This window comes from Capra hircus, chromosome 13 (genome assembly GCF_001704415.2).
Source record: "Capra hircus breed San Clemente chromosome 13, ASM170441v1, whole genome shotgun sequence".
Taxonomy (NCBI): Eukaryota; Metazoa; Chordata; class Mammalia; order Artiodactyla; family Bovidae; genus Capra; species Capra hircus.
Window position 1 is genome coordinate 61122824 of NC_030820.1, and position 26948 is coordinate 61149771.

Consider the following 26948-nt stretch of genomic DNA (forward strand, 5'->3'; position numbering starts at 1 on the left):
ACTCACTGTCAGGCATGACTGCAGTCATTTGAACATTGTAAAGTTTTATTGTGAAATGATGCTTGAGTGAAGATGTCATGGCTTTTTGGACCTTATTATACCTCACGTGGTGATGCAGGGCTCAGCCTTAGGGGTCCTTTAATTCAAATAACAAGTCTAGCTGAATCTTTCAAATATCTAGGATATATAAATTTAAAGTACTAAAAAAATCTTCCTGGTAAAAGAAATAGATGTCTGCACTTGAAATATTCATCCATTAAAATTCATAGTTTGCAAATAAAAGCAAATGGAGGAAGAGAGGGAGGTAAGTTTTGCAGTTTCACAGTGTTATTTTATAGAACTACAATTAATTTTTTCTTGTACACCTCCACAATTACATCAATTCTAGAGCTATTTACATTACCATTAAATATCAGGGAGACTTTGATACAATAAATTATAGAGTCATTTGAAAGGCAGCCCCAGAATCCATTTTGATTTTTGATAGGTGCATATCAAGCAAAGTGGTCTTTTAAAAACACAGATCATATCATAAACCACTGTCCTGCCTGGTCCTTGCCTACTTCTCTGATTTGCCCTCCTGATACCTTCTCCTTGGTTATTATACTTCAGCCACCTTGGCCTTCACTCAGTTTCTCAAAAGGCCCAAACTTGTGTCCACCTTAGGGCTCTTAGACTTGCTAGCCGCTCTGTCTGGAAAACTCTGGAGTAACTTCTTGTCATTTGGTTGTTAGTCCAAGAGTATCTTCCTAGTGAGGCTTTCTGTAAATACCAATTCTAGTTACACAGCGTTGACAGCGTTTTGGTTGTTTCAAAGTCCTGCCTTGTTTGTTTGGTTACTTGGTTATCTCTAGCCTCCCTCCACTAGAATATCAGTGCAGGGGCTTGTTTTCACGGTATCTCCTCTGTCTGGCAAATAATACATATGTAATAAGTATTGGCTGAATGAAAAATAGAGGATAGCATCATCAAAATCTTAAGCCAGATAGTCCTCCTGGTAATCTAGTTTTGTTTTATGTTTTATTCCAGAATACGCATATTCTGGGTTATTTTTCCTTCTCAGCAAGTTGACTTCTTAGAATCCTAATTTTTTCTTGCCCTCCTTAGAGCAGTTAGTTCTGCATTAATCTGTGAAAGAATCTGCTGACACTGGAAATGAGTCTTTCCCAGGCTATGGCCATAATCTGCTTCCTCCAGTTGCTGAAGGCAGAAACTGTGCCATTATAGTTTAAATATTTTAGGTATGTTTTAGATATCATGTTGATCTTTTTAGAGTTTTAAACTTTGATCATCTCTCTTAGAACTTCTTTTATATAAAATGGTAATGATGTTTTTAGGTATCTTTTATAATTTGTGTTAGCTTTATCAAATATATGATTTTTTAATGTGTAGAATCCTAGAATTTCAGTGTGGAAGAGCCTCTGAGACCATCTAGTTTATTTGTATTTTGCAAACAGAAAACCGAGCTTCTAACAGTTTAAGTGACCATGTATTCTTCATGACCATGTATCCTTGTGACGAATGCATATGGCCTAGTTGACACAAGAATCCACGTTTTGAGTTTGAGTTCTTATAGCTCAGTTGGTAAAGAATCCGCCTGCAATGCAGGAGACCCCAGTTCGATTACTGCGTCGGGAAGATCCGCTGGAGAAGGGGTAGGCTACCCACTCCAGTATTCTTGGGCTTCCCTTGTGGCTCAGCTGGTAAAGAATCTGCCTGTGATGTGAGAGACCTGGGTTTGATCCCTTGGGTTGGGACAATCCCCTGGAGAAGGGAAAGGCTACCTGCCCCAGTATTCTGCCCTGGAGAATTCCATGGACTGTTTAATCCATGGAGTCACAAAGAGTTAGACATGACTGAGCGATTTTCACTTTCTTTTCATTATGCCATTTTAGAATAATATTTCTTCAGGTTTTAAGACCTTTGGTTACTTCATCTTTTTGAAGCGTCTTGTGAGTTCCTTGATATTTCTCAAAATGTTAGTTTTATTCTCTTTACTGAAAGTTCTTATAATTGTTAAGGACAAGTAACTTTTCACATCCTTAAAGGTGTAGTCTTTAGTTGTGGACAGTTGGTTTCCTTTTCTGCACTCTGCACTGATTATCTCAGCATTTCTGATGGTAGTTCTTTTCTGTACTGGAATGAGTGGTATATGGTGGTAGTGAGAGCTCTGGACTAGAGTGGAGGTCTGGATTTCAACACAGTGCCTCAGGCCCTATGGAATATCTCCATTCATACTGCTTTGTCTCCGACACTGAGAAGTTGAAGTAGGTTGGTTGTTTAAAAAACTTAGGTATAAAACCTTTTTTCTCATGAAATGGAGCTGCATGGTATAGATGATTGTGAAACTGCTCTGGTAGAAACAGGCATCTCTGTGGACTCTGCTATCCCCCATCCTATGCTCCAAGCACCCAGGACATCTTTCCCAGACCCTGAAGCTCTGTTGAAAGCCTCCTGGAGTCAGAATTCAGTGAAGATCCTTTCTGTGCTCACATTCTAGCATCTAGACTATGTTGTATGAACAGTTAAGTCAGTAATTTTTTCTTTTGTGGTGCATTTAGAATTTACTAGAGGCTGACTGTTTTATTGTAAGCCTTTTCCGCTCTGTACTGCATAGGTCTCTTGGTAGAGTGGTACCATTTGCTGTGGTTAATGGTAGTAATAGTTTGGTTTTGATGGAGGTTTTGACCCCTCAAGTTTTCTTATTGGAGTAATTCTCAAGGGCTGCCTGGATCCACCTTTGAAAACTGGGGTATTCTATTGTCTGACAGATGTTCAGCTTACTCAGGGAGAAAAGAGAACTTGCTTGTCAGTGGAGCCCTGGTCTAACTCTGGTTTGATGCCTAAAAGATGATGAGTGGCCCTTTGTCCTGCTACCCCCTGAAGTTCCAAGCCCTGTAAGAATGAAGTGGTAAATGGTAAAGACCAGGGAACAGAGGTTTGGAAAGCACCACCACTGGAATGATTTTGTGCAGGTCAGAGGGGTGGGCAGGATGATAACTTTTTTAAGTGTGATTTTTAAAGCACCAGCGTTGTAGGAAAATGAAGACCTTGTCCAGGCTTTAGCCTTCCTTGGGACTGTGTGTGAAAAAATGCTTAAACTTTTTTGGTCAGCCAGTATGTAAACTACGTTTGATCTCTTCTCAGTCCTACACATCAGACTATTTGGGATTGTTTGAGGAACTTGTTTAGTCTAAGGAAGTTTCTTCTTCTAGTTTAGTTAAATCTGGTAGAAAAGATGGAAACTGCTTGAGAGCTGATATATTCCAGACAGACCTCATACTGCACACATTGGTCTTTTGAAAACAAATATGTTTTCCTATTCCTGTACTAATGGGGGAAACAGCCTGAGAGAGTTTAAGTACAGTACGTTAAGGCTGTATATTGTCACCCTGCTTATTTAACTTATATACAGAGTACATCATGAGAAACCCTGGGCTGGAAGAAGCACAAGCTGGAATCAAGATTGCCGGGAGAAATATCAATAACCTCAGATATGCAGATGACACCACCCTTATGGCAGAAAGTGAAGAGGAACTAAAAAGCCTCTTGATGAAAGTGAAAGAGGAGAGTGAAAAAGTTGGCTTAAAGCTCAACATTCAGAAAACGAAGATCATGGCATCTGGTCCCATCACTTTATGGCAAATAGATGGGGAAACAGTGGAAACAGTGTCAGACTATTTTTTGGGGCTCCAAAATCATTGCAGATGGTGACTGCAGCCATGAATTAAAAGACGCTTACTCCTTGGAAGAAAAGTTATGACCAACCTAGATAGCATATAAAAGCAGAGAATTACTTCGCACGACGTTTAAGTCCGTTTTGGTTGTTGGATTGAGAGTTGAGAAGGACTGTGAAGAAAGCTGAGCGCCGAAGAATTGATACTTTTGAACTGGGTGTTGCAGAAGACTCTGAGAGTCCCTTGGACTGCAATGAGATCCAACCAGTCCATTCTGAAGGAGATCAACCCTGGGTTTTCTTTGGAAGAATGATGCTAAAGCTGAAACTCCAACTATGTTATTCTCTAGTTTAGCTGTATTAACAGCATCAGCGTTAAGCTGACAATTAAAGTTGGGAAGGCCCCACATACCAGAAACATGGATGCTTGAGAGGAGTGTATATTTTCAGAATTGAAAATTAGAGTATTTCTTCTAATTGCAGTCACCTTTCAGCAACTATTAAGATATAATGTGTAATTTGGTTTCAGAAGTAATTTTGACTGGGAAAAACCTAGATGTCAGCAGTGCTTACCTCATAGCAGAATTGTAGCCCATGTTGTATAGTGATGGATATAAATGGGACTGCCCCACACTGAAATCAGAAACATTTATATTTCTTCAGGTACTGGAAAACTATTCGGATGCTCCAATGACACCCAACAGATTCTAGCAGCGTCATTAAGAGGCAGAAGGACTAAAGGAAATGCAAGGTTTGTATGGCTCTTGTTGCTTAATGTGAGGTTTTAGAGAACATGTGTCTTCCTGCAGTTAGGTTTAGTGAATGAGAAAGTCCACAAATGCCATATATGTGTGCGCACATACACACACACGTGTTTGATGGGTATCATGTCTGGAGCTGTCTCGGTGTCGTTGGTCCTCTTGGCTTGGAGGCGGACGTGGCTGCAAGTCGTTGCGTTTCGTCAGAGGTGCGACCCGCAGGTTCCCCGTCCCTTGCCCTCTAACTATACCTATTCACCCGTGAAGCTTGTTTTTTGATAAGCCAGTCAGCGTGTTTCTCTTGTACTTCTGTTTTGCACATGTCATAGTGAGAAAGGAATAGACTGATCTGCCTCCATCATTTCTCTAAAACCCTATCCTCTCTCTCTGTACCATATCCGTCTTGAAGTCTTTTACGCGCTCAGAAGAAGCGGTGATCCAGTCATCATAAAACTTACTGATTTTTTTCCTCTACTTGATTCTAGCCTTTCCTGCTATGAGCATGCTAAATTTTAGTGATGACCTTGATTTTCTTATCCTATATTTTTCCTAGAGAATCAACAAATTGGCGCAAAACAACAAAAAGAATTGCAGGCCACATAATAAAAACCAGGGACTGTCCTGATCCTTTTCTCTGCTCACCCCAACCTTTTTTTTCAAAATTTAAGTGGGAGAGCGAGAGCCCATCAGCACAGTCCTCTTGGGATTCAGAGAACAATCAGCATATATTTTGCTGTTTAAGCTTTAGCTACTTAAATTGATCTTTAGGATCAAAAGATCCTCACTTTTTCCAGTTTGTTCAGTTCAACACATTTTCTCAAACTGACATTTGTGGGGAGGGAAGCGTCCGGGATTGTCTGGCATCATGTTACTGGTGCTTCATTAAATACTACCTATGCACGTAATGTGGTGATGTAATTTGCCGTCTTTGTTTTTATTGTTTTTATGGCTATATCCATCGCCCCGCCGCCTGTCGCACTGGCTGGTGGACCACTATGCCTATAGAAGGCTAAATTAGTCCTTTTAGGACAGATGGAATTTGAGAAACCTAACTTTGTTTCTGCTTCTGGCTCTTACAGCGAATTATGAGTGGCTCAATCCGTCGGCTCGTGGATAGTGAGCAGCTCTATAATTTGTAGAACAGAGGGATAGTGTGTAGCGAGTCACGCTGTGGAAGAAAGACTCTGCCAGCCTGCCTTTTGCCCCCTGTAGCCAGACGATGTTAGGCACACCCATCTTTGACACTCGCAGATTCTGCACAAGGATTTCTTATAAATTGCGTCCTTGCGTGAATTTTTTTTTTTCTTAGGCATCTAGCGGTGTTCCAAAAGCCCGAATAAGTAATAGTTTTTTTTTTGAATGGACTTCTTCTTTAGACTCAATTTATTTTTAACGCTGACAAAAATTAGGCCTCTAATTTTTGAAAAATGCTTGGAGAGGATTACTCAAGATATTGGTATTTATATATCTTGCTGGAGAGAGGACAAGAAGGTTGGCCACAAAGGTAAACCACTAGTACTAACATGCTAGCCTCCCAAACTCAGTTAATACATGGGCATTTTCTGTATTTTTGACAGTGTCTCTTTTTGAGATTGCGAGTAAGTAGTCTCTACTTCAACTCGAGTTTCATTGTTTTGCAACCTTCTGTTGTAGCAGCGAACCGTTGAAACGACTTAAAGATGCTATCTCTTTTTGGTTTTAATGGTCTGCAGCCATGTATATTATTACATACTAAATCTGTTTGCACTTTTTTTATTTCAAATTTATAAGAATTGCTCCTGGCGTAGATACAAAATAAAATGCATCTTATCCCCCTTCCCAACTGAGAAAAAGCCAAATAAGATACTATTCCTTTTGTGTGTGTATTAAAAAATAATTTAACTGGAAAAAAAAAATGTATGTTTATCTTTTCTCGGGGACGGCAATCACATGATGCCTGCCGTCTTTTGTGTTAAAAAAATGTTATGCTGCAGTTTGCTGAGCATAGATGTCGCCAGGTTGAAGATAGAGGCTAGCGGAACCCTGTTTTTGCTTTCTAATTAATCCCATTAAGATTTAATTTAAAAAATTTTGAGTAAATAAAAATATTTGGGGTAATTTTTTTTTCCAAAACTCCTGAGTTGTACCGAAAAATATGGCTGCAGTTTCTAAATTTCTTGAGAGTTTGCGTTCATATTGGCCAGAAAGGCCACTTAACAATCATCAGATGTGCGAGTAGAGATACCACGTAACCTGTTATCCCAGAGCTCTCTAGGTGTGATTTATAGTTAATTTTCATGTTGCCTACTCCTTTGCCACTTTCAGAACAGAAATTCTTGTCATGGGATGTTTTATATTTTCTATCCTGTTCTTCTTGATTTAAGAATGAGTTGAAGTGTAAGAGATCTGTTGAGTAAGTAATATCTTGGTTTGTATGACCTTTTTCCACCCTTGTATGTTTTTACAGTGGGACATTCCCCTCTCGCCCATGTCTTAATGCCATGCTACATTCCAATTCCAGAGGTAGGAGAGGGTTATTTTATAAAACACCTGCCGGAATCAGCCTTTTTACACTCAAGGTAAAGTCATGTAAATTTTCTCCTTTTAGTGCAGTGGTTCTTAAAATTTTTATGTTTCATAAGGATTACCTGGTAGGTCTGGAATGAAGCCCACAAATTTGCATTTATAATAGGCAGGTGAGGTGCTGCTGTTGTTCTGAAATGCGCACAATTGAGAAGACAGATCTAGTGTGAACAGGGTATTAGGAATTATTAAATATTAGTTATATCAGCTATTTGTGTCTGTAATGTTTTTCCTGTCTATATCTTTGCAGATAATATTGCAATAGCACGGATTAACTAGTGTGTGGCGTAATTGCAAACATGTGCGTTAATATGAATTTTGTTTATTAATAATGTGTGCAATGATAAATTGCCGGACAGCGCTGAGTAAGACCTACTTCTTTGGAAAAATAACTGAAATTTGAAAAACTTTGGAAAATTCAAAAACTCCGTTAGCAGTTTTAACAAGTGAACACTAATTACTATTGGAGAGAAAATCAGTGTTAGAATTTCACAATAAAGCCTTAAGTAGAGAGTAACTGATGGAGAAGGCAGTGCACCGCACCTCCTAGTACTCTTGCCTAGAAAATCCCATTGATGGATAGCCTGGCTGGTCTGCAGTTCCATGCGGTTGCTGAAGAGTGGAACACGCACTCAGTGACCTTCACTTTCACTTTTTCATGCATTGGAGAAGGAATGGGCCAACCCACTCCAGTGTTCTTGCCTGCGAGGAATCCCAGGTGGCCGGAGCCTGGTGGGCTGCCATCTATGGGGTCGCACAGTAGTTGGACACTGGCTGAAGTGACTTACAGCAGCAGAGCGAATTGGAATCAGGCGCTAAAGTGCCTCCTAACTGTTTTGTATATGCTATCATTTAAACAAGGAGTAGGCCAAATTTTTCTGTGAAGGCACCAGCATAATAATATTTTTAGGTTTTGTGGGCCCACACTGTCTCTATCATAACCATTCAGCTTTACTGTGGAAGTTGTGAAAGCAGCCCACAGGTAATGCACAAATGATATGGGCATAGGTGTGTCCAATAAAACTCTTATTTATTGAAAAACAGTGTTGCTAGATTGGTCCTTCCCTCCTTGGTGGTTGTGCCGCTATCGAGTTTGTTGGTGCCTTTGCGTCTGTGACTCCTAGAGTTGGTAGTGTATCATAAGCTTGGACTCCTCACTAGTTTGTTAGTAAACTATTCTATAGACTCCTTAGTAGTCCTTGGTCTCGGTAGAGTCTACGTCCAGTGTATATCTCTCTCAGGCGGATGAGGGAGATGCAGCACGGCTGGTGTGGATGGGCTGTGCGGCAGCCTTGTACTTGGGGCTCGCGCACTCAGGCTCAAGATCTATAGCGACTGAAGTGAGCTTGTTTCACACAGCGAGTTCAGAAGCAACGAGTCACGTCGAAGGTGAGCTTCGACGCAACCCATCTACTGAGCGATGGCGTGAAGGATCGCAAGAACCTATGAAATAGAGTTGAAGGAATTGCGTCAAAATTTTGATACTAAATTCTGTCATCTGAACCATGATTACGTTTTTCTATAAATACTCATCCATGTACTAGTTAGTCTCAAAATTTGCAACAAATAGGGTTTTTTTAGTTTTGGTTTTGATAGACTTGTTTATTAAAAAAATAGTTCATTAAATGTCAAGATGTGAACTATACAGTCAGCGATGTTTGTTATTTAACCTTTGAGTGAACCTGTTTGTGACAATTTAAATACATATGATATCTGATAGATTGTAACACACTCAGAACAGTGTATCTTATGTTCCCCCAGCTCGTCGTGTGCTATTTTCTATATTTTTATTTATACTACTTAATAGTTTCTAGACATCATTAATCATATGACTTTACGATAATGTTATAGAAATTAGCTCTAGGAAACTGAGCCTTGTAATTAGACTTATTTGCGGTCCCTGCCCATTTCATTATACCTCTTAGCCTCGGTCGCTAACCATGTTGTCACATTATTAATATTTAATCCTTAACATATTTTATAATTAATTTCTTTCCACGCTTTTAAAAGCAGGCATAAATGTAATGGTTCAGAAACTTGAGCCTTGGAAAGAAGGTAGCCTGATTTCAATACCTAGCTCTTCCTGTTGAACCTGCGGACACTATTGTGCTGCTATACCTTGACACAGTCAATTTCCTTAATAAGTGGTAGCCTTTAGGATATTTCCTTTACGCGTTCCTTCAATTCTTAATTGCTTCCGTTTAACGACCATATATTTTACTGGTAACCTCTTCTATTTATTATGTAATTAGGTAAATTCAAATATAGTGTGCTAGTTATTAGCTGACACAGTCCAGCCTTAAATTAAGTGTATATAGTTACGCTTTAGGTATAATGATATAATGTATTACCTATTTAATGTGGCTTATAGAATGTTTACTAACTTTCCAAGTATGGAATAGGGTTGAAATACCTGGTATTTACTATGGACAGCCTAAAAGTCGTAATATGTGAATTGCATGTAACATTTGTGTCTTAATGCTTAAATAGATCTCGCTAGCAGAAATATCTTAACTGGCTAATATATTAAAATAATTTGATACGTGTTAAGTAATCAGTTGTTCAATATATTTTATCATGAAGACTGAATACTCTGTCCTTGTTGAATTTGCATAAGCATTGGAGGGGTTCCGTTAGTCTGTCAGCCCATGTCTGAGATGGCAATCTTGACTGTTGCTGTCATGCACGTTTCTCCTTAACCGACATTGCCCTTAGCTGGCCCAGTCTTACCTAGCAGCTTGCTCTTCTGGAGATTGTACATCCACCTCCCTTGATATTTTTGAGCTTCATTGCTCTGGCTTTCCCCCAGTGCAGACTGTATACTTGAGGGTGGAGAGCTGAGATCTTATTCAATTCACTTATCCTCACTTTGTAAATGGATACAATAGAGTGCACTGTCAATAAGTGTATACTTAATAGAATGAATTTACGTGGAATAAATTCGCTGCATTCTCGTATTCATTTATTATCCTTTTTGCTTTGACATTTGGTAGTAGCATACTACTTACAATCTTGATGAAACTATAGACCTGCTTCTCTGGCCATACCTCACTCCCACAGCCAAAATGAAAGATGCTTATTCTCTGGGCTTTGTAGTACTTTTAGCCATTGGCTGATTATCTATGCTTGCTCTCATTTAACATTTGACCTCATTATAAAAGTGTATTTACATGGAAATGTAACCAGAAAGTTAAAATGCCAACAGAGAAATGAAGGTAGCTGCCCAAATTCTGCCTACTTGGTAACCTGATAATAATTTGTACCACGTAAATAATATTTGAAAAATGGCATTGTAATTTCTTTATTCTTTGCGCTGCTATTGTTAGTTATTATGTTTGCCTGTCTTGTACATAGCGTACACACCTCTATTCTCCCCCCCGACCTCTACCCCTCTTGGGGCTTCCTTTGAGAAGTGGAACATCTTGCATTAGTCTTATTTAGTTGCCTCATTATACCATGCTGATCTCTAGAAATTCTGTGCAGCAGATTTACTTTATTGTTATTTGGACGATGGATAAGAAAGGCATACCAAAAATCTGAACCAAGCTATTACTATCCAGTTCACCTGAGGACCTAGTGTTCTGCCTGGCTGACAGTCCACGGTGGCGCATTTTCCCTTTCTTGTCTCAAAAAAAACATTTTTTTTTTTTTAAAATTTCAGACCTACAGCGACAAAATTTGGAAGTACTGTAGCCAGCCTCTTTCTTCCGTGGATTGCTATAAGTTGCCTTTCATTGTGCTTCTATCTCTCTAATCCATATGTATGTGTTTTTCCCGCAACCATTTAAAAGTCGTTAAACTAGCTACTGGTATTTCACCCCTACACATCTCAGAATGTAATGCTCTTGAAGAACAAGTGACATCATGTGCGTACACACATAGTATCATTATTATAGCTCAAGAAAAATTAACGACATAGTTCTATGTGATATTAAGTCTATATTCTCATCTCTTCTTGTTTTAAAAATGATTCTTCACGGGCTTAATTTTTGAGTTCAGTCATTCAGTCCGAGAATCATACACTCCCATTTGGCTGCGTAGTCTCTGCGGATCTCCTTTATGTGTTGCCGACAGTTCCTTTACCTTGGCTTTGTTTTTCATGGTGTTGGTATTTTTAAACACTCCAGGTCTCGTTGGCCCTTATAGAATTAAGCAGCCAGTTTTCAGTCGGACTAATAAGCCATGTGGAAATCTTGGTTATTCCACGACGCCTTCACCGTTTGTTACTGCCACAAATCACGTCTCCTGCTATCCAGTTGTCACCAGAGCCCACTCTCGGCGGATGAAAGATGGAAGTGATGGGATGTTTTGATATGGTGTCTGCTTCTAAGGGCGTAGTTTGCTCCGCAGTCTTGCTTGTAATAAGCGGACAGGAAGGCACAAGTTATTTAACTCATACTCTTGTTTTTCATTTTTGAGCGTTGTATGCACACCTGTGAACTCCTGTTGCGTATTTTTTCTGCCTAAAGTGTTTTCCATATGTGAGACAAGCATGTGCAGAAATCGTTATGGTTTCTTTCTCCTCCTGCCTTCGAAACCTCTCTTCTAGGGACCAAAAGGTCAGAAAGCATGCGCGATTTTGCTACTTAGTTGAAAATAGTTTTTTCAGTTCTAAAGTTGTGTAGCTTTTATCTCATGATTTACTAAGCAAAACTTTACTGATAACCAGAGTCTTCTGGCGGCTTGCCATAGGAATTCCCTTTTCTGATAAAATTTGTTCTACGTAATGTGATGCGCCTACATTGACACTCATGCATAGATCGCTTGTCATCAGGGTTAGAGCTATCCTCAGGCGATGGATTGGCGGCAGATGAAATCTGTCCATATGCCTTTTGAATTCTTTGATTGAGTTTCTTTCCTTAAAGCTTTCTCTGAAGTTGGCTATCAGTGTCCATCTTGGCCTGGTAGAGATGGCGATTTATATTGTCTTTTTTAGCGCTTGGGATTTCCCATCCTGTAAACCAGTGACGAGGCCTTTGTATAATGTTCCGTGTTTTTAGGAGTTTCATGCTGAACAACTTTCCGTTCTGTGACCAACGGTGCTTCTGTGTCATTGGGTGAGGTTAATCTGGTTTGCGTGAGTCGGCCGTTCCAGCACTCACTGTCAGGCATGACATGAACAGTCATTTGAACATTGTAAAAGTTTATATGCTGAAATGATGCTTGAGTGAAGATGTCATGGCTTTTTGCCGATCCTTATATATACCTCACGTGCGTATGCGGCCTCAGCCTTAGGGGTCCTTAATCTACAAAATTAACAAAGTCTTAGCTTGAATCTTTCAAATATCTAGGATATATAAATTTAAAGTACTAAAAAAAATCTTCCTGGTCTAAAAGAAATCTAGATGTCTGCACTTGAAATATTCATCCTAAAATTCATAGTTTGCCAAATAAAAGCCAAATGGAGGAAGAGAGCGGATGCCGTAAAGTTTTGCAGTTTCACAGTGTTATTTTATAGAAACTACAATTAATTTTTTTTTCCCTTGTACACCTCCACAATTACATCAAGTCCTAGAGCTATTTTACATTACCATTAAATATCAGGCGAGACTTGATACAAAAATTTATAGAGTCATTTGAAAGGCGAGCCCCCAGATCCATTTATTTTTTGATAGGTGCATATCAACAGCAAAGTGGTCTTTTAAAAACACAGATCATATCATAAAACCACTGTCCTGCCTGGCTCACTTGCCTACTTCTCTGACTTTGCCCTCCTTGATACCTTCTCCTTGCGTTATTATACTCTCAGCCACCTCTGGCCTTCACTCAGTTTTTCATCAAAGGCCCAAACTTGTGTCCAACCTTTAGGGGCTACTTAGACTGCTAGCGCCTCTGTTCTGGAAAACTCTGGATGTAACTTCTTGTCATTTGGTTGTTAGTCCAAGAGTATCTTCCTAGTGAGCCTCTTCTGTAAATAACCAATTCTAGTTACAACAGCGTGACCACGTTTTGGTTGTTTCAAAAAGTCCTGCCCTTGTTTGTGTGGCGTTACTTGGTTATCCTTAGCCTCCCTCCACTAGAGAATATCGTGCAGGCGACATTGTTTTCACGCCTATCTCTCTGTCTGGCAAATAATACATATGTAATAAGTATTGCTGAATTTGAAAAATATAGCGATAGCACTCATTCAAAATCTTATAAGCCAGATAGTCCTCCTGGTAATCTATTTTGTGTTATGTTTTATTCCAGAATAACGATATTTGGGTTATTTTTCCTTCTCAGCAAGTTGCACTTCTATGCAATCCTAATTTTATTCTTGCCCTCCTTAGAGCAGTCTAGTTTCTGCATTTAACTCTGCTGGAAAGAAATTCTGCTGACACTGGAAATGATGTCTTTCCCAGGACTATGGCCATAATCTGCTTCGCTCCAGTTGCTGAAGGCAGAAACTGCTGCCATTATAGTTTAAAATATTTTAAGCGTATGTTTTAATATCATGTTTGATCTTTGTTAGAGTTTGTTAAACTTGATTCATCTCTCTCTTAGAACTTCTTTATATAAATCGGTAAATGATGTTTTTAGGTATCTTTTATAATTTTGTTGTTAGCTTTATCAAATATATGATTTTTTAATGTGTAGAATCCTAGAATTTCAGTGTGGAAGAGCCTCTGAAGACCAATCCTAGTTATTTGTATTTGCCAACACAAAAACCCGAGCCTTCTAACAGTTTAAGTGACCATGTATTCTCATGACCATGCTTATCCTTGCTGACGGGATGCATATGGCCTAGTTGCACAAGCAGAAATCCACGATTTTGATTTAAATAATTGGTAACTAATTTTTGAGTCATGCTTCTTAAAAAAAAAAAAAAAATTACTGTGAAAAATTCACTAGCTCAGCTCACAATTTAGTATCAAAGAAGTCATATCTGTGGCAGTGAACATTAGTAGTTTGTATTGTGGGTTTGTTCATCAGTGCTGCTTAGCTTGGCAGTTAGGTTCTTGGAATTACAGAGATGGATATGGTCTGCCCTTGAGGAGCTTATGGTTTTTCTGGGGTTAGAATCTTTTCTAACAGGTGAGTAGAATTTCATTACAAGCATGGTAAGTGCCAGCATAGATGTGTAAATGGTAATAGACATCCTGATTTCTGCTTACTGTCTAGGCATAATTATGAATAGTTCCTCCTTTTATTCTCAAGTGTCCTGCTTTGGAAGATGAATTGTATGTGTTGTTGCAACTGTGGGGCACTGAAAAAGACGCTTAACTATCTGGCAGAGAGTAGAGAAGGCTTCCTGGAGGAAGGTGCTTTCCGAACTGAATCTTGAAGGGTGAGTAGGAGTTAGACTCCTCACAGAGGACATAAGCAGGAGCTGGCAACAAAAATAGGAGAGTGTGTGTATGTGTGTGTTTATCTGAAGGGTGGAGAGTGTGGGAATTGGGTAGACCTGCACGTAGTTATTGGAACATAAAGTTTGTGGAGTATTAGAGAGCCAGGCAGAGACCAGATTGTGAGGGTCTGGCATGCCTGACCAGCACACACCTTGTGTCTGGCACCATAGGCACTTACTCCATTATCTCTGCAACAACTCTGAGAAGAAGGCCTCAGTATCCTTCCTTCACAAGTGAGGAAACCTAGACTCAGGGCGGGTAGGTAACTTGCCCAGGTTTTTTTGTTGTTCAGTCGCCAAGTTGTGTCCGACTCTTTGCAACACAACTCTTTGCCCAGGTTTAGAAGACCAGAATTTGAATGTTTAAAACCACATCTGTTTGCTTTTAAAACCGTGCTTTTCTAGTGGGCCAGTGGCCTCTCTGGAGCTTCAGCTTTCGCTGTATGGAAATAGGTTGCTGTTTGAAGGACTTTAATGCAGAAAGTGGTGAGGGCAGGTTTATTTTGTTGGACTGACCTCAGGCTATAGCAGGTTAAGCCCTGCAGAGCTTTGGTCTTTTTTACTGATGAATGTCTAAAATTGTTCTAGCACAGAGTATTTCATGTATTTGTTGAATGAAGGATGGCAGTGGAGTAAGAATGAATTTGAGGAAAGCAGGGATGTTAGAGAAGAGGCTGTTGTGTCAAGTCGGGTCAGACACTGGCTGTGGGGGAACTTCCCTGGTGACCAGTGGCTCCAAGACCTCGTACTCACAGTGTAGGCGGCCCAGTTTCGGCTCCTGGTCAGGGAACTTGATCACACATGGTGCAGTTAAGAGTTTGCGTGCTGCAACTCAAGATCTAGAGTGCTGCTACTAAGACTCGGTGCAGCCAAATAAATTAAATAAAAAAAATTTTTTTTAAAGGAAAGAAACTGGCTGGGAGAACCGGGGGACAGGTGAGAGTGAAGGATGATGCCTTGGTTTCTAAATTAGGTGATGAGACAGACTGCCAACCAAGGAGAGGAATATCAGAAGAGAGAAGGTGATCATGAGGGATGTCCAGTACCGAACTGAATATCTGCGGCCTGAAGCTTAGGGAGAAATCCAGGCAAGAGGTTGAGATTTGGGAGTTAATTCAGTATTTGTAGCATTGAAACTGTGAGAGATGATAATGATACCCAAGGAGAATGTAAACACTGAACAGAGAGATTAAGAATGGGACCATAGGAAATAGGGGTTTTATTTCAGCACCTGCTTCTCCAAAACTTGACTTCTTTATCACTTAGAACTCTTGTTCTTCCATAGAGAGAACCTTCACAGCAGTCCTGTTAGGCTTCTTGCTTTGCATTTTATCTGTGACACAGCCATGCAGTACTTTGTTAGGGCTGTTAAATGACTGTAAGATGTTGGTGTGGTTTGGCGTAACCTCAGCAGCTATACTGCTAGAGATGGTACAGAGATACTGACAGCCTGTCTTTTTTCCTTCCTGAAAAGGATAACATTTCTAAAACAACTCAGCTTGTTCAAGTGAGAGAGCGCTGGTTGCTCACTAAGACATTGTTGCTGGGGCTTAATTATAGATGTCACTAATATAAATGGGATGTTCCATTTCTCCTTGTTTTGCTTGCACCAGTCATATAGAATCGTAGCATTGTATTGCTGAAAGGCAAATTGTCCTGTACTAATTAACACCAGAATGCCACAACCCAGTGGCGAAAGTCATCGTTGAAAAAATACAGGTACCTGGAATTCCCTGCCAGTCCGGTGGTTAGGGCTACATCCTTTCACTGCTGAGTGTCCAGATTCAATCCCTGGTTGGGGAACTAATCCTGCAAGCCAAGCAGCCTCCCCCTCCCCCCCCCCCAAAAAAAAGATAAAAATATTGTAACTAATCAAACTTACTTGGGAAGGAAAGCCTGAATGCAGTTCTGTCTTACAGTTTATAGTGCTATGTATTCTCTAGTTTAGCTGTATTAACAGCATCAGGTTAAGTGACAATTAAAGTTGGGAAGGCCCCACATACCAGAACATGGATGCTGAGAGGATGTGTATTTTCAGAATTGAAAATTAGAGTATTTCTTCTAATTGCAGTCACTTTCAGCAACTAGTTAGATATATGTGTAATTTGGTTTCAGAAGTAATTTTGACTGTGGAAAAACTAAGATGTCAGCAGTGGTACCTCATAGCAGAATTGTAGCCCATGTTGTATAGTGATGGATATAAATGGGAACTGCACACTGAAATCAGAACATTTATATTTCTTCAGGTACTGGAAAACTATTCGGATGCTCCAATGACACCCAAACAGATTCTGCAGGTCATAGAGGCAGAAGGACTAAAGGAAATGAGGTTTGTATGGCTCTTGTTGCTTAATGTGAGGGTTTTAGAGAACATGTGTCTTCCTGCAGTTAGGTAGTGAATGAGAAAGTCCACAAATGCATATATGTGTGCGCACATACACACACACGTGTTTGATGGTAGTGTGGAGCTGTCTCGGTGTCGTTGGTCCTCTGGCTGGAGGGCGGGAGTGGCTGCAAGTCCGTTGGTTTTCGTCAGAGGTGCAGCAGGTTCCCCGTCCTTGCTCTACTATACCTTTCACCGTGAAGCTTGTTTTTTGCATAAGGAGTCAGCGTGTTTTCTCTTGTATTCTGTTTTGCACATGTCAGTAGTGGAGAAGGAATAGACTGATCTGCTCCATCATGTCTAAAACTATCCTTCTCTCTGTACCATATCTCTGAAGTTCTTTTTAGGCTCAGAGAAGGGTGATCCAGTCATCATAAAACTTACTGATTTTTTTCCTCTACTGATTCTAGCCTTTCCTGCTATGAGCATGCTAAATTTGGTGATGACCTTGATTTTCTTATCCTATATTTTTCCTAGAGAAGCAACAAATTGGAAACACAAAAAGAATTGCAGGCACAAATAAAAACCAGGGACTGTCCTGAATCCTTTCTCTGCTCACCCCAACCTTTTTTTCAAAATTTAAGTGGGAGAGGAGAGCACAGCACAGTTCCTTCTTGGGATTCAGAACAATCAGCATATATTTTGCTGGTTAAGCTTTAGCTATTTAAATACTACCTATGCACGGTGTGGTGGTGTAATTGCGTCTTTTGTTTTATTTTGTTTTTATGGGCTATTTCCCATCGCGCCGCTGTCTGCACTGCTGGTGGACCACTATGCCTATAGAAGGTAAATTAGTCCTTTTAGGACAGATGGAATTGAGAACCTAACTTGTTTCTGCTTCTGGCTCTTACAGGAATTATGAAGTGGTCATGGTGGCTCGTGATGAGTGAGCAGCTCTATAATTTGTAGACAGAGGGATAGTGTGTAGGAGTCACGCTGTTGGAAGAAAGACTCTGCCAGCATGCTTTCCCCTGTAGCAGAGATGTTAGCACACCCACTTGACACTCCAGATTCTGCACAAGGTTTCTTATAGAGATTGGTCCTTGGTGAAATTTTTTTTTTTCTTAGGCATCTAGGGTGTTCCAAAGCCGAATAAGTAATAGTTTTTTTTTGATGACTTTTTTTAGACTCAAAATTTATTTTTAACGTGACAAAAATTAGGGCCTCTAATTTTGAAAAATGCTGAGAGGCATTACTCAAGATATTGGTATTTATATATCTTGCTGGAGAGAGGGACAAGAAGGTGCACAGGTTAAACCCTAGTACTAACATGCTAGTGCCAAACTCAGTTAATAATGGGCATTTGTCTGTATTTTTGACAGTGTCTCTTTTTGAGATTGGAGTAAGTAGTCTCTAACTCACTCGAGTTGTCATTGTTTTGCAACCTTCTGTTGTAGCAGGAACCGTGAAACGACTTAAGATGCTATCTCTTTTTTTTTGGTTTAATGGTTGAGCATTATATTATTACATACTAAATCTGTTTGACTTTTTTAATTCAAATTTAAAGAATTGCTCCTGGGTAGATACAAAATAAAATGCATCTTTCCCCCTTCCCAACTGAGAAAAAGCAAATGAAATACTATTCCTTTTGTGTGTGTATTAAAAAATAATTTAACTGGAAAAAAAAAGTATGTTTATTTTCTCGGGACAGCATCACTGATGCCTGGTCTTTGTGTTAAAAATGTTATGTGGCAGTTTCTGAGCATGATGTGCAGGTTGAAAGATAGAGGCTAGGGAACCCTGGTTTTGTTTCTAATTAGCATTAAGATTTAATTTAAAAAATTTTGAGTAAATAAAAATATTGGGTAATTTTTTTTTCCAAAACTCCTGAGTGTACCTGAAAAATATGTGCAGTGTTTTCTAAATTTCTTGAGAGTTTGGTTCATATTGGCAGAAGGCACTTAAGAATCATCAGATGTGGAGTAGAGATACCACGTAACCTGTTATCCCAGAGCTCTCTAGGTGTGATTTATGTGAATTTCATGTGCTACTCCTTTGCCACTTTCAGAACAGAATTCTTGTCATGGGATGTTTTATATTTCTTCCTGTTCTTCTTGATTTAAGAATGAGTTGAAGTGTAAGAGATCTTTGAGTAAGTAGATATCTTGGTTTGTATGACCTTTTTCCACCCTTGGTATGTTTTTACAGTGGGACATCCCCTCTCGCATGTCTTAATGCCATGCTACATTCCAATTCCAGAGGAGGAGAGGGGTTATTTTATAAACTACCTGGCCGGAATCAGCCTTTTTACACTCAAGGTAAGTCATGTAAATTCTCCTTTAGTGCAGTGGTTCTTAAAATTTTAGTGTTCATAAGGATTACCTGGTAGGTCTGGAATGAAGCCCACAAATTTGCATTTATAATAGGCAGGTGAGGGATGCTGCTGTTGTTCTGAAATGGCACATTGAGAGACGATCTAGTGTGAACAGGGTATTAGGAATTATTAAATATTTAGTTATATCAGCTATTGTGTCTGTAATGTTTTTCCTTGTCTATATCTTTGCAGATAATATGCAATAGACGGATAACTATGTGTGTGGGTAATTGCAAATGTGCGTAATTATGAATTTGTTTATAATAATGTTGTGAAGGATAAATTGCCGGACAGCTGAGTAAGACCTACTCTTTGGAAAATAACTGAAATTTGAAAATACTTGTGGAAATTCAAAAACTCGTTAGCATTTAACAAGTGACACTAATTACTATTGGAGAGAAATCAGGTAGAATTCACAATAAAGCTTAAGTAGAGAGAACTGATGGAGAAGGCAGTGGCACCGCACTCCAGTACTCTTGCCTAGAAAATCCCATGGATGGAGGAGCCTGGTGGTCTGCAGTCCATGCGGTTGCTGAGAGTTGGACACGACTCAGTGACTTCACTTTCACTTTTCATGCATTGGAGAAGGAAATGGCAACCCACTCCAGTGTTCTTGCCTGGAGAATCCCAGGGGTGGCGGAGCCTGGTGGGCTGCCATCTATGGGGTCGCACAGAGTTGGACACGGCTGAAGTGACTTAGCAGCAGCAGAGCGAATTGAACAGGCTAAGTGCCTTCCTACTGTTTGTGATATGTATCATTTAAACAAGGAGTAGGCAAATTTTTTTCTGTGAAGGACCAGATAATAATATTTTAGGTTTTGTGGGCCACACTGTCTCTATCATAACTATTCAGCTTTACTGTTGAAGTGGGAAAGCAGCCACAGGTAATGCACAAATGAATGGGCATAGGTGTGTTCCAATAAAACTTTATTTATGAAAACAGTGTGCTAGATTTGGCTTGGTGGTGGTGTTTGCTGACTCCTAATTTAGACATAGTTGACCTGTTGGTAATCTACTCCAGTGTTCTTGCCTGGAGAATCCCAGGGATGGGGGAGCCTGGTGGGCTGCCATCTATGGGGTCACACAGAGTCAGACACGACTGAAGTGACTTAGCAGCAGCAGCGGCAGACCTATGATGGTGAAGGATGAAACTGAAAATCTGATGCTAATCTTTCTAATCATCCATAATGTAGTTATAAATTGCAGTAGTCCATAAAATGTTGTTTTAGTTTTGTTTTGATAGACTTGTTTATTAAAAATGAAGATTTGAACAAACAGCAGCTGTATAACCTGTGGACATAAATCTTGATCTGTAGATACACATGTGTATCTTATGTTCCCCTGTCTGTGCTATTTTCTATATTTTTATTTATAATATTTCAGACTTTAAAAGGCAGCATAATGTAATGTCAGAAACTGAGCCTTGAAAGAGGTAGCCCTGAGTTCAATACCTAGCTCTGTAACCTGGGACATATATAACCCTTCTTTATGGTCATGTGTGCATACCTGACACAGTCAGTCCTTAATAAGTGGTAGCCTTTAGGATATTCCTTTAGGTTCCTTAATCTTAATTGCTTGTTAACGGCATTTTTCTGTTATATATTATGTATTATAAATATATGTAATTTTGTATAGTTATAATTATATGTATTACAGATGTGCTTGTTAATAGAATGTTTCTCTTTTAAGAGGAAGGAGAAATACCTATTTCTATGGACACCTAAAGGAAAGGAATTGAGTTTCATTTGTCTTTGTAATTTGACTCTGCAGAATTCTCTGCTTAATAAATATTTGAACTGAGTTCAGTGTCTTAATTTTCTGAGTGAACTCTGTTGTTTGAATTTGCCATAAGCTTGGGGGGGTTCTGTTAGTCTGCAGCCCATGTCTGAGATGCATTGACTGTTGTGCTCAGCACGTTCTCTTACCTGCATTGCCCTTATGTTGCCCAGTCTTCCTAGCAGCTTGCTCTTTGGAGTTGTACATCACCTCCCTGATATTTTTGAGTTCATTGTCTGGTTCCCCCAGTGAGACTGTATACTTGAGGGTGGAGAGTGGATCTTATTCATTTCATTATCCACTTGGATAATGTACAAAGTGACTGTCAATAAGTGTATATTTAATGAATGAATTAGTGAATAATGGCTGCATTCTGGTACTTCATTATTATCCTTTGCTTTTGACATTTGGTAGTAGATACTACTTACAATCTTGATGAAACTATAGACCTGCTTCTGGCATCTCACTCACAGCCAAAATGAAAGATGCTTATTCCTGTGGCTTTGGTAGACTTTTAGCTTGGCTGATTATCTATGCTGTCTCTTTAACATTTTGACCTATTATAAAGTGATACATGGAAATGTAACAGAAAGTAAAATGCAACAGAGAAAGTGAAGGTAGCCTGCAAATTCTGCTACTTGTAACCTGATAATAATTTGTGTAAATAATATTTGAAAAAATTGGATTGTAATTTCTTTATGGCTTTGGTGCTTATTTGTTTAGTTATTATGTTTGCTGTCTTGGTACATAGGTACACACCTTATTCTCCCCCCCGACCTCTACCCCCTTGGGCTTCTTGAGAGTGAATCATTGATTAGTCTTATTAGTTGCCTCATTATCACCATGCTGTCTTCTAGAAATTGTGCAGAGATTTACTTTATTGTTATTTGGGAATGGATAAGAAAGGATACCAAAAATCTGAACCAGCTGATTACTATCCAGTCACCTGAGGACCTAGGTCTGCTGGCTGAAGTCCACGGTGGCGCAGTTTTTCCCTTTCTTGTCTCAAAAAAAAAATTTTTTTTTTTTTTTTTTAAAATTTCAGACCTACAGAAAAATTGGAGTACTGTAGCCAGCCTTCTTTCTTCCTGATTGCTATAAGTTTGCTTCATTTGCTTTATCTCTCTATCCATATGTATGTGTTTTTCCCCAGAACCATTTAAAAGTGTTAAACTAGTACTGGTATTTCACCCCTACACATCTCAGAATGTATGTCTTAAGAACAAGGACATCATGTTGCGTAACCATAGTATCATTATTATAGTCAAGAAAATTAACGACATAGTATGTGATATAAGTCTATATTCTCATCTCTTCTGGTTTTAAAAATGTTCTTCACGGCTTATTTTTTGAGTCAGTCATTCAGTCGAGAATCATACACTCCATTTGGCTGCCGTGTCTCTGCGGTCTCCTTTAGTGTGCGACAGTTCCTTTACCTTGCTTTGTTTTTCATGGTGTTGGTATTTTTAAACACTCCAGGTCGGTTGCCCTATAGAATTAAGTACATTTTTCAGGGACTAATAAGCATGTGGAAATCTTGGTTATTTCCAGACGCCTTCACGTTTGTACTGCCACATCACGTCTCCTGTTCCAGGTTGTCACCCAGAGCCACTCGGCGGTGAAAGATGGAAGTGATGGGATGTTTTGTATGGTGTCTGTCTAAGGGTAGTTTGCTCCGAGTCTTGCTTGTAATAAGGGACAGGAAGGCACAAGTTATTTAACTCATACTCTTGTTTTTCATTTTGAGGTTGTAGTGACACCTGTGAACTCCTGTGGTATTTTTTCTGCCTAAGTGTTTTCCATATTGTTGAGGACAAGCATGTGCAGAAAGGTTTGGTTTCTTTCTCCCTCCTGCTTGAAACTCTCTTCTAGAGGACCATAAAGGTCAGAAAGCATGGGATTTTGCTACTTAGTTGAAAATAGTTTTTTTCAGTTCTAAAGTTTGTGTAGCTTTATCTATGATTACTAAAGCTTTACTGATAAGCCAGAGTCTTCTGGGGCTTGCCATAGGATTCCTTTTCTGATAAAATTTGTTCTAGGTAATGTGATGGTACATTTGACACTTCATGCATAGATGCTTGCATCAGGCGTTAGAGCTAGTCCTCAGGGATGGATGGGGCAGATGAAATCTGTCCATGCTTTGAATTCTTGATTTGAGTTTCTTTCCTTAAGCTTTCTCTGAAGTTGGCTATCAGTGTCCATCATTGCCTGGTTAGAGATGGGATTTATATTGTCTTTTACGCTTGGGATTTCCCATCCTTGTAAACCAGTGAGAGCGCCTTTGTAATGTTCCGTGTTTTTAGGAGTTTCATGCTGAACAACTTTCCTTCTGTGACAAGGTGCTTCTGTGTCATGGGTGAGGTTAATCTGGTTTGGTGAGTGGCCGTTCCAGCACTCACTGTCAGGCATGACTGCAGTCATTTGAACATTGTAAAGTTTTATTGTGAAATGATGCTTGAGTGAAGATGTCATGGCTTTTTGGACCTTATTATACCTCACGTGGTGATGCAGGGCTCAGCCTTAGGGGTCCTTTAATTCAAATAACAAGTCTAGCTGAATCTTTCAAATATCTAGGATATATAAATTTAAAGTACTAAAAAAATCTTCCTGGTAAAAGAAATAGATGTCTGCACTTGAAATATTCATCCATTAAAATTCATAGTTTGCAAATAAAAGCAAATGGAGGAAGAGAGGGAGGTAAGTTTTGCAGTTTCACAGTGTTATTTTATAGAACTACAATTAATTTTTTCTTGTACACCTCCACAATTACATCAATTCTAGAGCTATTTACATTACCATTAAATATCAGGGAGACTTTGATACAATAAATTATAGAGTCATTTGAAAGGCAGCCCCAGAATCCATTTTGATTTTTGATAGGTGCATATCAAGCAAAGTGGTCTTTTAAAAACACAGATCATATCATAAACCACTGTCCTGCCTGGTCCTTGCCTACTTCTCTGATTTGCCCTCCTGATACCTTCTCCTTGGTTATTATACTTCAGCCACCTTGGCCTTCACTCAGTTTCTCAAAAGGCCCAAACTTGTGTCCACCTTAGGGCTCTTAGACTTGCTAGCCGCTCTGTCTGGAAAACTCTGGAGTAACTTCTTGTCATTTGGTTGTTAGTCCAAGAGTATCTTCCTAGTGAGGCTTTCTGTAAATACCAATTCTAGTTACACAGCGTTGACAGCGTTTTGGTTGTTTCAAAGTCCTGCCTTGTTTGTTTGGTTACTTGGTTATCTCTAGCCTCCCTCCACTAGAATATCAGTGCAGGGGCTTGTTTTCACGGTATCTCCTCTGTCTGGCAAATAATACATATGTAATAAGTATTGGCTGAATGAAAAATAGAGGATAGCATCATCAAAATCTTAAGCCAGATAGTCCTCCTGGTAATCTAGTTTTGTTTTATGTTTTATTCCAGAATACGCATATTCTGGGTTATTTTTCCTTCTCAGCAAGTTGACTTCTTAGAATCCTAATTTTTTCTTGCCCTCCTTAGAGCAGTTAGTTCTGCATTAATCTGTGAAAGAATCTGCTGACACTGGAAATGAGTCTTTCCCAGGCTATGGCCATAATCTGCTTCCTCCAGTTGCTGAAGGCAGAAACTGTGCCATTATAGTTTAAATATTTTAGGTATGTTTTAGATATCATGTTGATCTTTTTAGAGTTTTAAACTTTGATCATCTCTCTTAGAACTTCTTTTATATAAAATGGTAATGATGTTTTTAGGTATCTTTTATAATTTGTGTTAGCTTTATCAAATATATGATTTTTTAATGTGTAGAATCCTAGAATTTCAGTGTGGAAGAGCCTCTGAGACCATCTAGTTTATTTGTATTTTGCAAACAGAAAACCGAGCTTCTAACAGTTTAAGTGACCATGTATTCTTCATGACCATGTATCCTTGTGACGAATGCATATGGCCTAGTTGACACAAGAATCCACGTTTTGAGTTTGAGTTCTTATAGCTCAGTTGGTAAAGAATCCGCCTGCAATGCAGGAGACCCCAGTTCGATTACTGCGTCGGGAAGATCCGCTGGAGAAGGGGTAGGCTACCCACTCCAGTATTCTTGGGCTTCCCTTGTGGCTCAGCTGGTAAAGAATCTGCCTGTGATGTGAGAGACCTGGGTTTGATCCCTTGGGTTGGGACAATCCCCTGGAGAAGGGAAAGGCTACCTGCCCCAGTATTCTGCCCTGGAGAATTCCATGGACTGTTTAATCCATGGAGTCACAAAGAGTTAGACATGACTGAGCGATTTTCACTTTCTTTTCATTATGCCATTTTAGAATAATATTTCTTCAGGTTTTAAGACCTTTGGTTACTTCATCTTTTTGAAGCGTCTTGTGAGTTCCTTGATATTTCTCAAAATGTTAGTTTTATTCTCTTTACTGAAAGTTCTTATAATTGTTAAGGACAAGTAACTTTTCACATCCTTAAAGGTGTAGTCTTTAGTTGTGGACAGTTGGTTTCCTTTTCTGCACTCTGCACTGATTATCTCAGCATTTCTGATGGTAGTTCTTTTCTGTACTGGAATGAGTGGTATATGGTGGTAGTGAGAGCTCTGGACTAGAGTGGAGGTCTGGATTTCAACACAGTGCCTCAGGCCCTATGGAATATCTCCATTCATACTGCTTTGTCTCCGACACTGAGAAGTTGAAGTAGGTTGGTTGTTTAAAAAACTTTAGGTATAAAACCTTTTTTCTCATGAAATGGAGCTGCATGGTATAGATGATTGTGAAACTGCTCTGGTAGAAACAGGCATCTCTGGTGGACTCTGCTATCCCCATCCTATGCTCCAAGCACCCAGGACATCTTTCCCAGACCCTGAAGCTCTGTTGAAAGCCTCCTGGAGTCAGAATTCAGTGAAGATCCTTTCTGTGCTCACATTCTAGCATCTAGACTATGTTGTATGAACAGTTAAGTCAGCTCTGGATATTTTTCTTTTGTGGTGCATTTAGAATTTACTAGAGGCTGACTGTTTTATTGTAAGCCTTTTCCGCTCTGTACTGCATAGGTCTCTTGGTAGAGTGGTACCATTTGCTGTGGTTAATGGTAGTAATAGTTTGGTTTTGATGGAGGTTTTGACCCCTCAAGTTTTCTTATTGGAGTAATTCTCAAGGGCTGCCTGGATCCACCTTTGAAAACTGGGGTATTCTATTGTCTGACAGATGTTCAGCTTACTCAGGGAGAAAAGAGAACTTGCTTGTCAGTGGAGCCCTGGTCTAACTCTGGTTTGATGCCTAAAAGATGATGAGTGGCCCTTTGTCCTGCTACCCCTGAAGTTCCAAGCCCTGTAAGAATGAAGTGGTAAATGGTAAAGACCAGGGAACAGAGGTTTGGAAAGCACCACCACTGGAATGATTTTGTGCAGGTCAGAGGGGTGGGCAGGATGATAACTTTTTTAAGTGTGATTTTTAAAGCACCAGCGTTGTAGGAAAATGAAGACCTTGTCCAGGCTTTAGCCTTCCTTGGGACTGTGTGTGAAAAAATGCTTAAACTTTTTTGGTCAGCCAGTATGTAAACTACGTTTGATCTCTTCTCAGTCCTACACATCAGACTATTTGGGATTGTTTGAGGAACTTGTTTAGTCTAAGGAAGTTTCTTCTTCTAGTTTAGTTAAATCTGGTAGAAAAGATGGAAACTGCTTGAGAGCTGATATATTCCAGACAGACCTCATACTGCACACATTGGTCTTTTGAAAACAAATATGTTTTCCTATTCCTGTACTAATGGGGGAAACAGCCTGAGAGAGTTTAAGTACAGTACGTTAAGGCTGTATATTGTCACCCTGCTTATTTAACTTATATACAGAGTACATCATGAGAAACCCTGGGCTGGAAGAAGCACAAGCTGGAATCAAGATTGCCGGGAGAAATATCAATAACCTCAGATATGCAGATGACACCACCCTTATGGCAGAAAGTGAAGAGGAACTAAAAAGCCTCTTGATGAAAGTGAAAGAGGAGAGTGAAAAAGTTGGCTTAAAGCTCAACATTCAGAAAACGAAGATCATGGCATCTGGTCCCATCACTTTATGGCAAATAGATGGGGAAACAGTGGAAACAGTGTCAGACTATTTTTTGGGGCTCCAAAATCATTGCAGATGGTGACTGCAGCCATGAAATTAAAAGACGCTTACTCCTTGGAAGA

At 39.5% G+C, this 26948-nt stretch overlaps 1 protein-coding gene across 6 annotated transcripts in view; it reads left to right on the plus strand.

Moving 5' to 3' along the window:
- The window catches only part of ASXL1 (additional sex combs like 1, transcriptional regulator), an 89494-nt gene that overhangs the window by 12686 nt on the left and 49860 nt on the right, over nucleotides 1–26948 (plus strand). The window contains exons 1-4 of one of the 6 annotated variants that reach the window (XM_018057702.1): nucleotides 14248–14263; nucleotides 16570–16652; nucleotides 17490–17492; nucleotides 18855–18964. The exons of 4 other annotated variants lie outside the window; for them this stretch is intronic. In XM_018057702.1, coding sequence (XP_017913191.1) covers nucleotides 18881–18964 — 84 coding nt within the window. In that variant the 5' untranslated portion in view covers nucleotides 14248–14263; nucleotides 16570–16652; nucleotides 17490–17492; nucleotides 18855–18880. Of the gene's footprint in view, nucleotides 1–14247; nucleotides 14264–16569; nucleotides 16653–17489; nucleotides 17493–18854; nucleotides 18965–26948 lie in introns of those variants that run through there. One more of the 6 variants, XM_018057703.1, reaches the window with a different exon arrangement.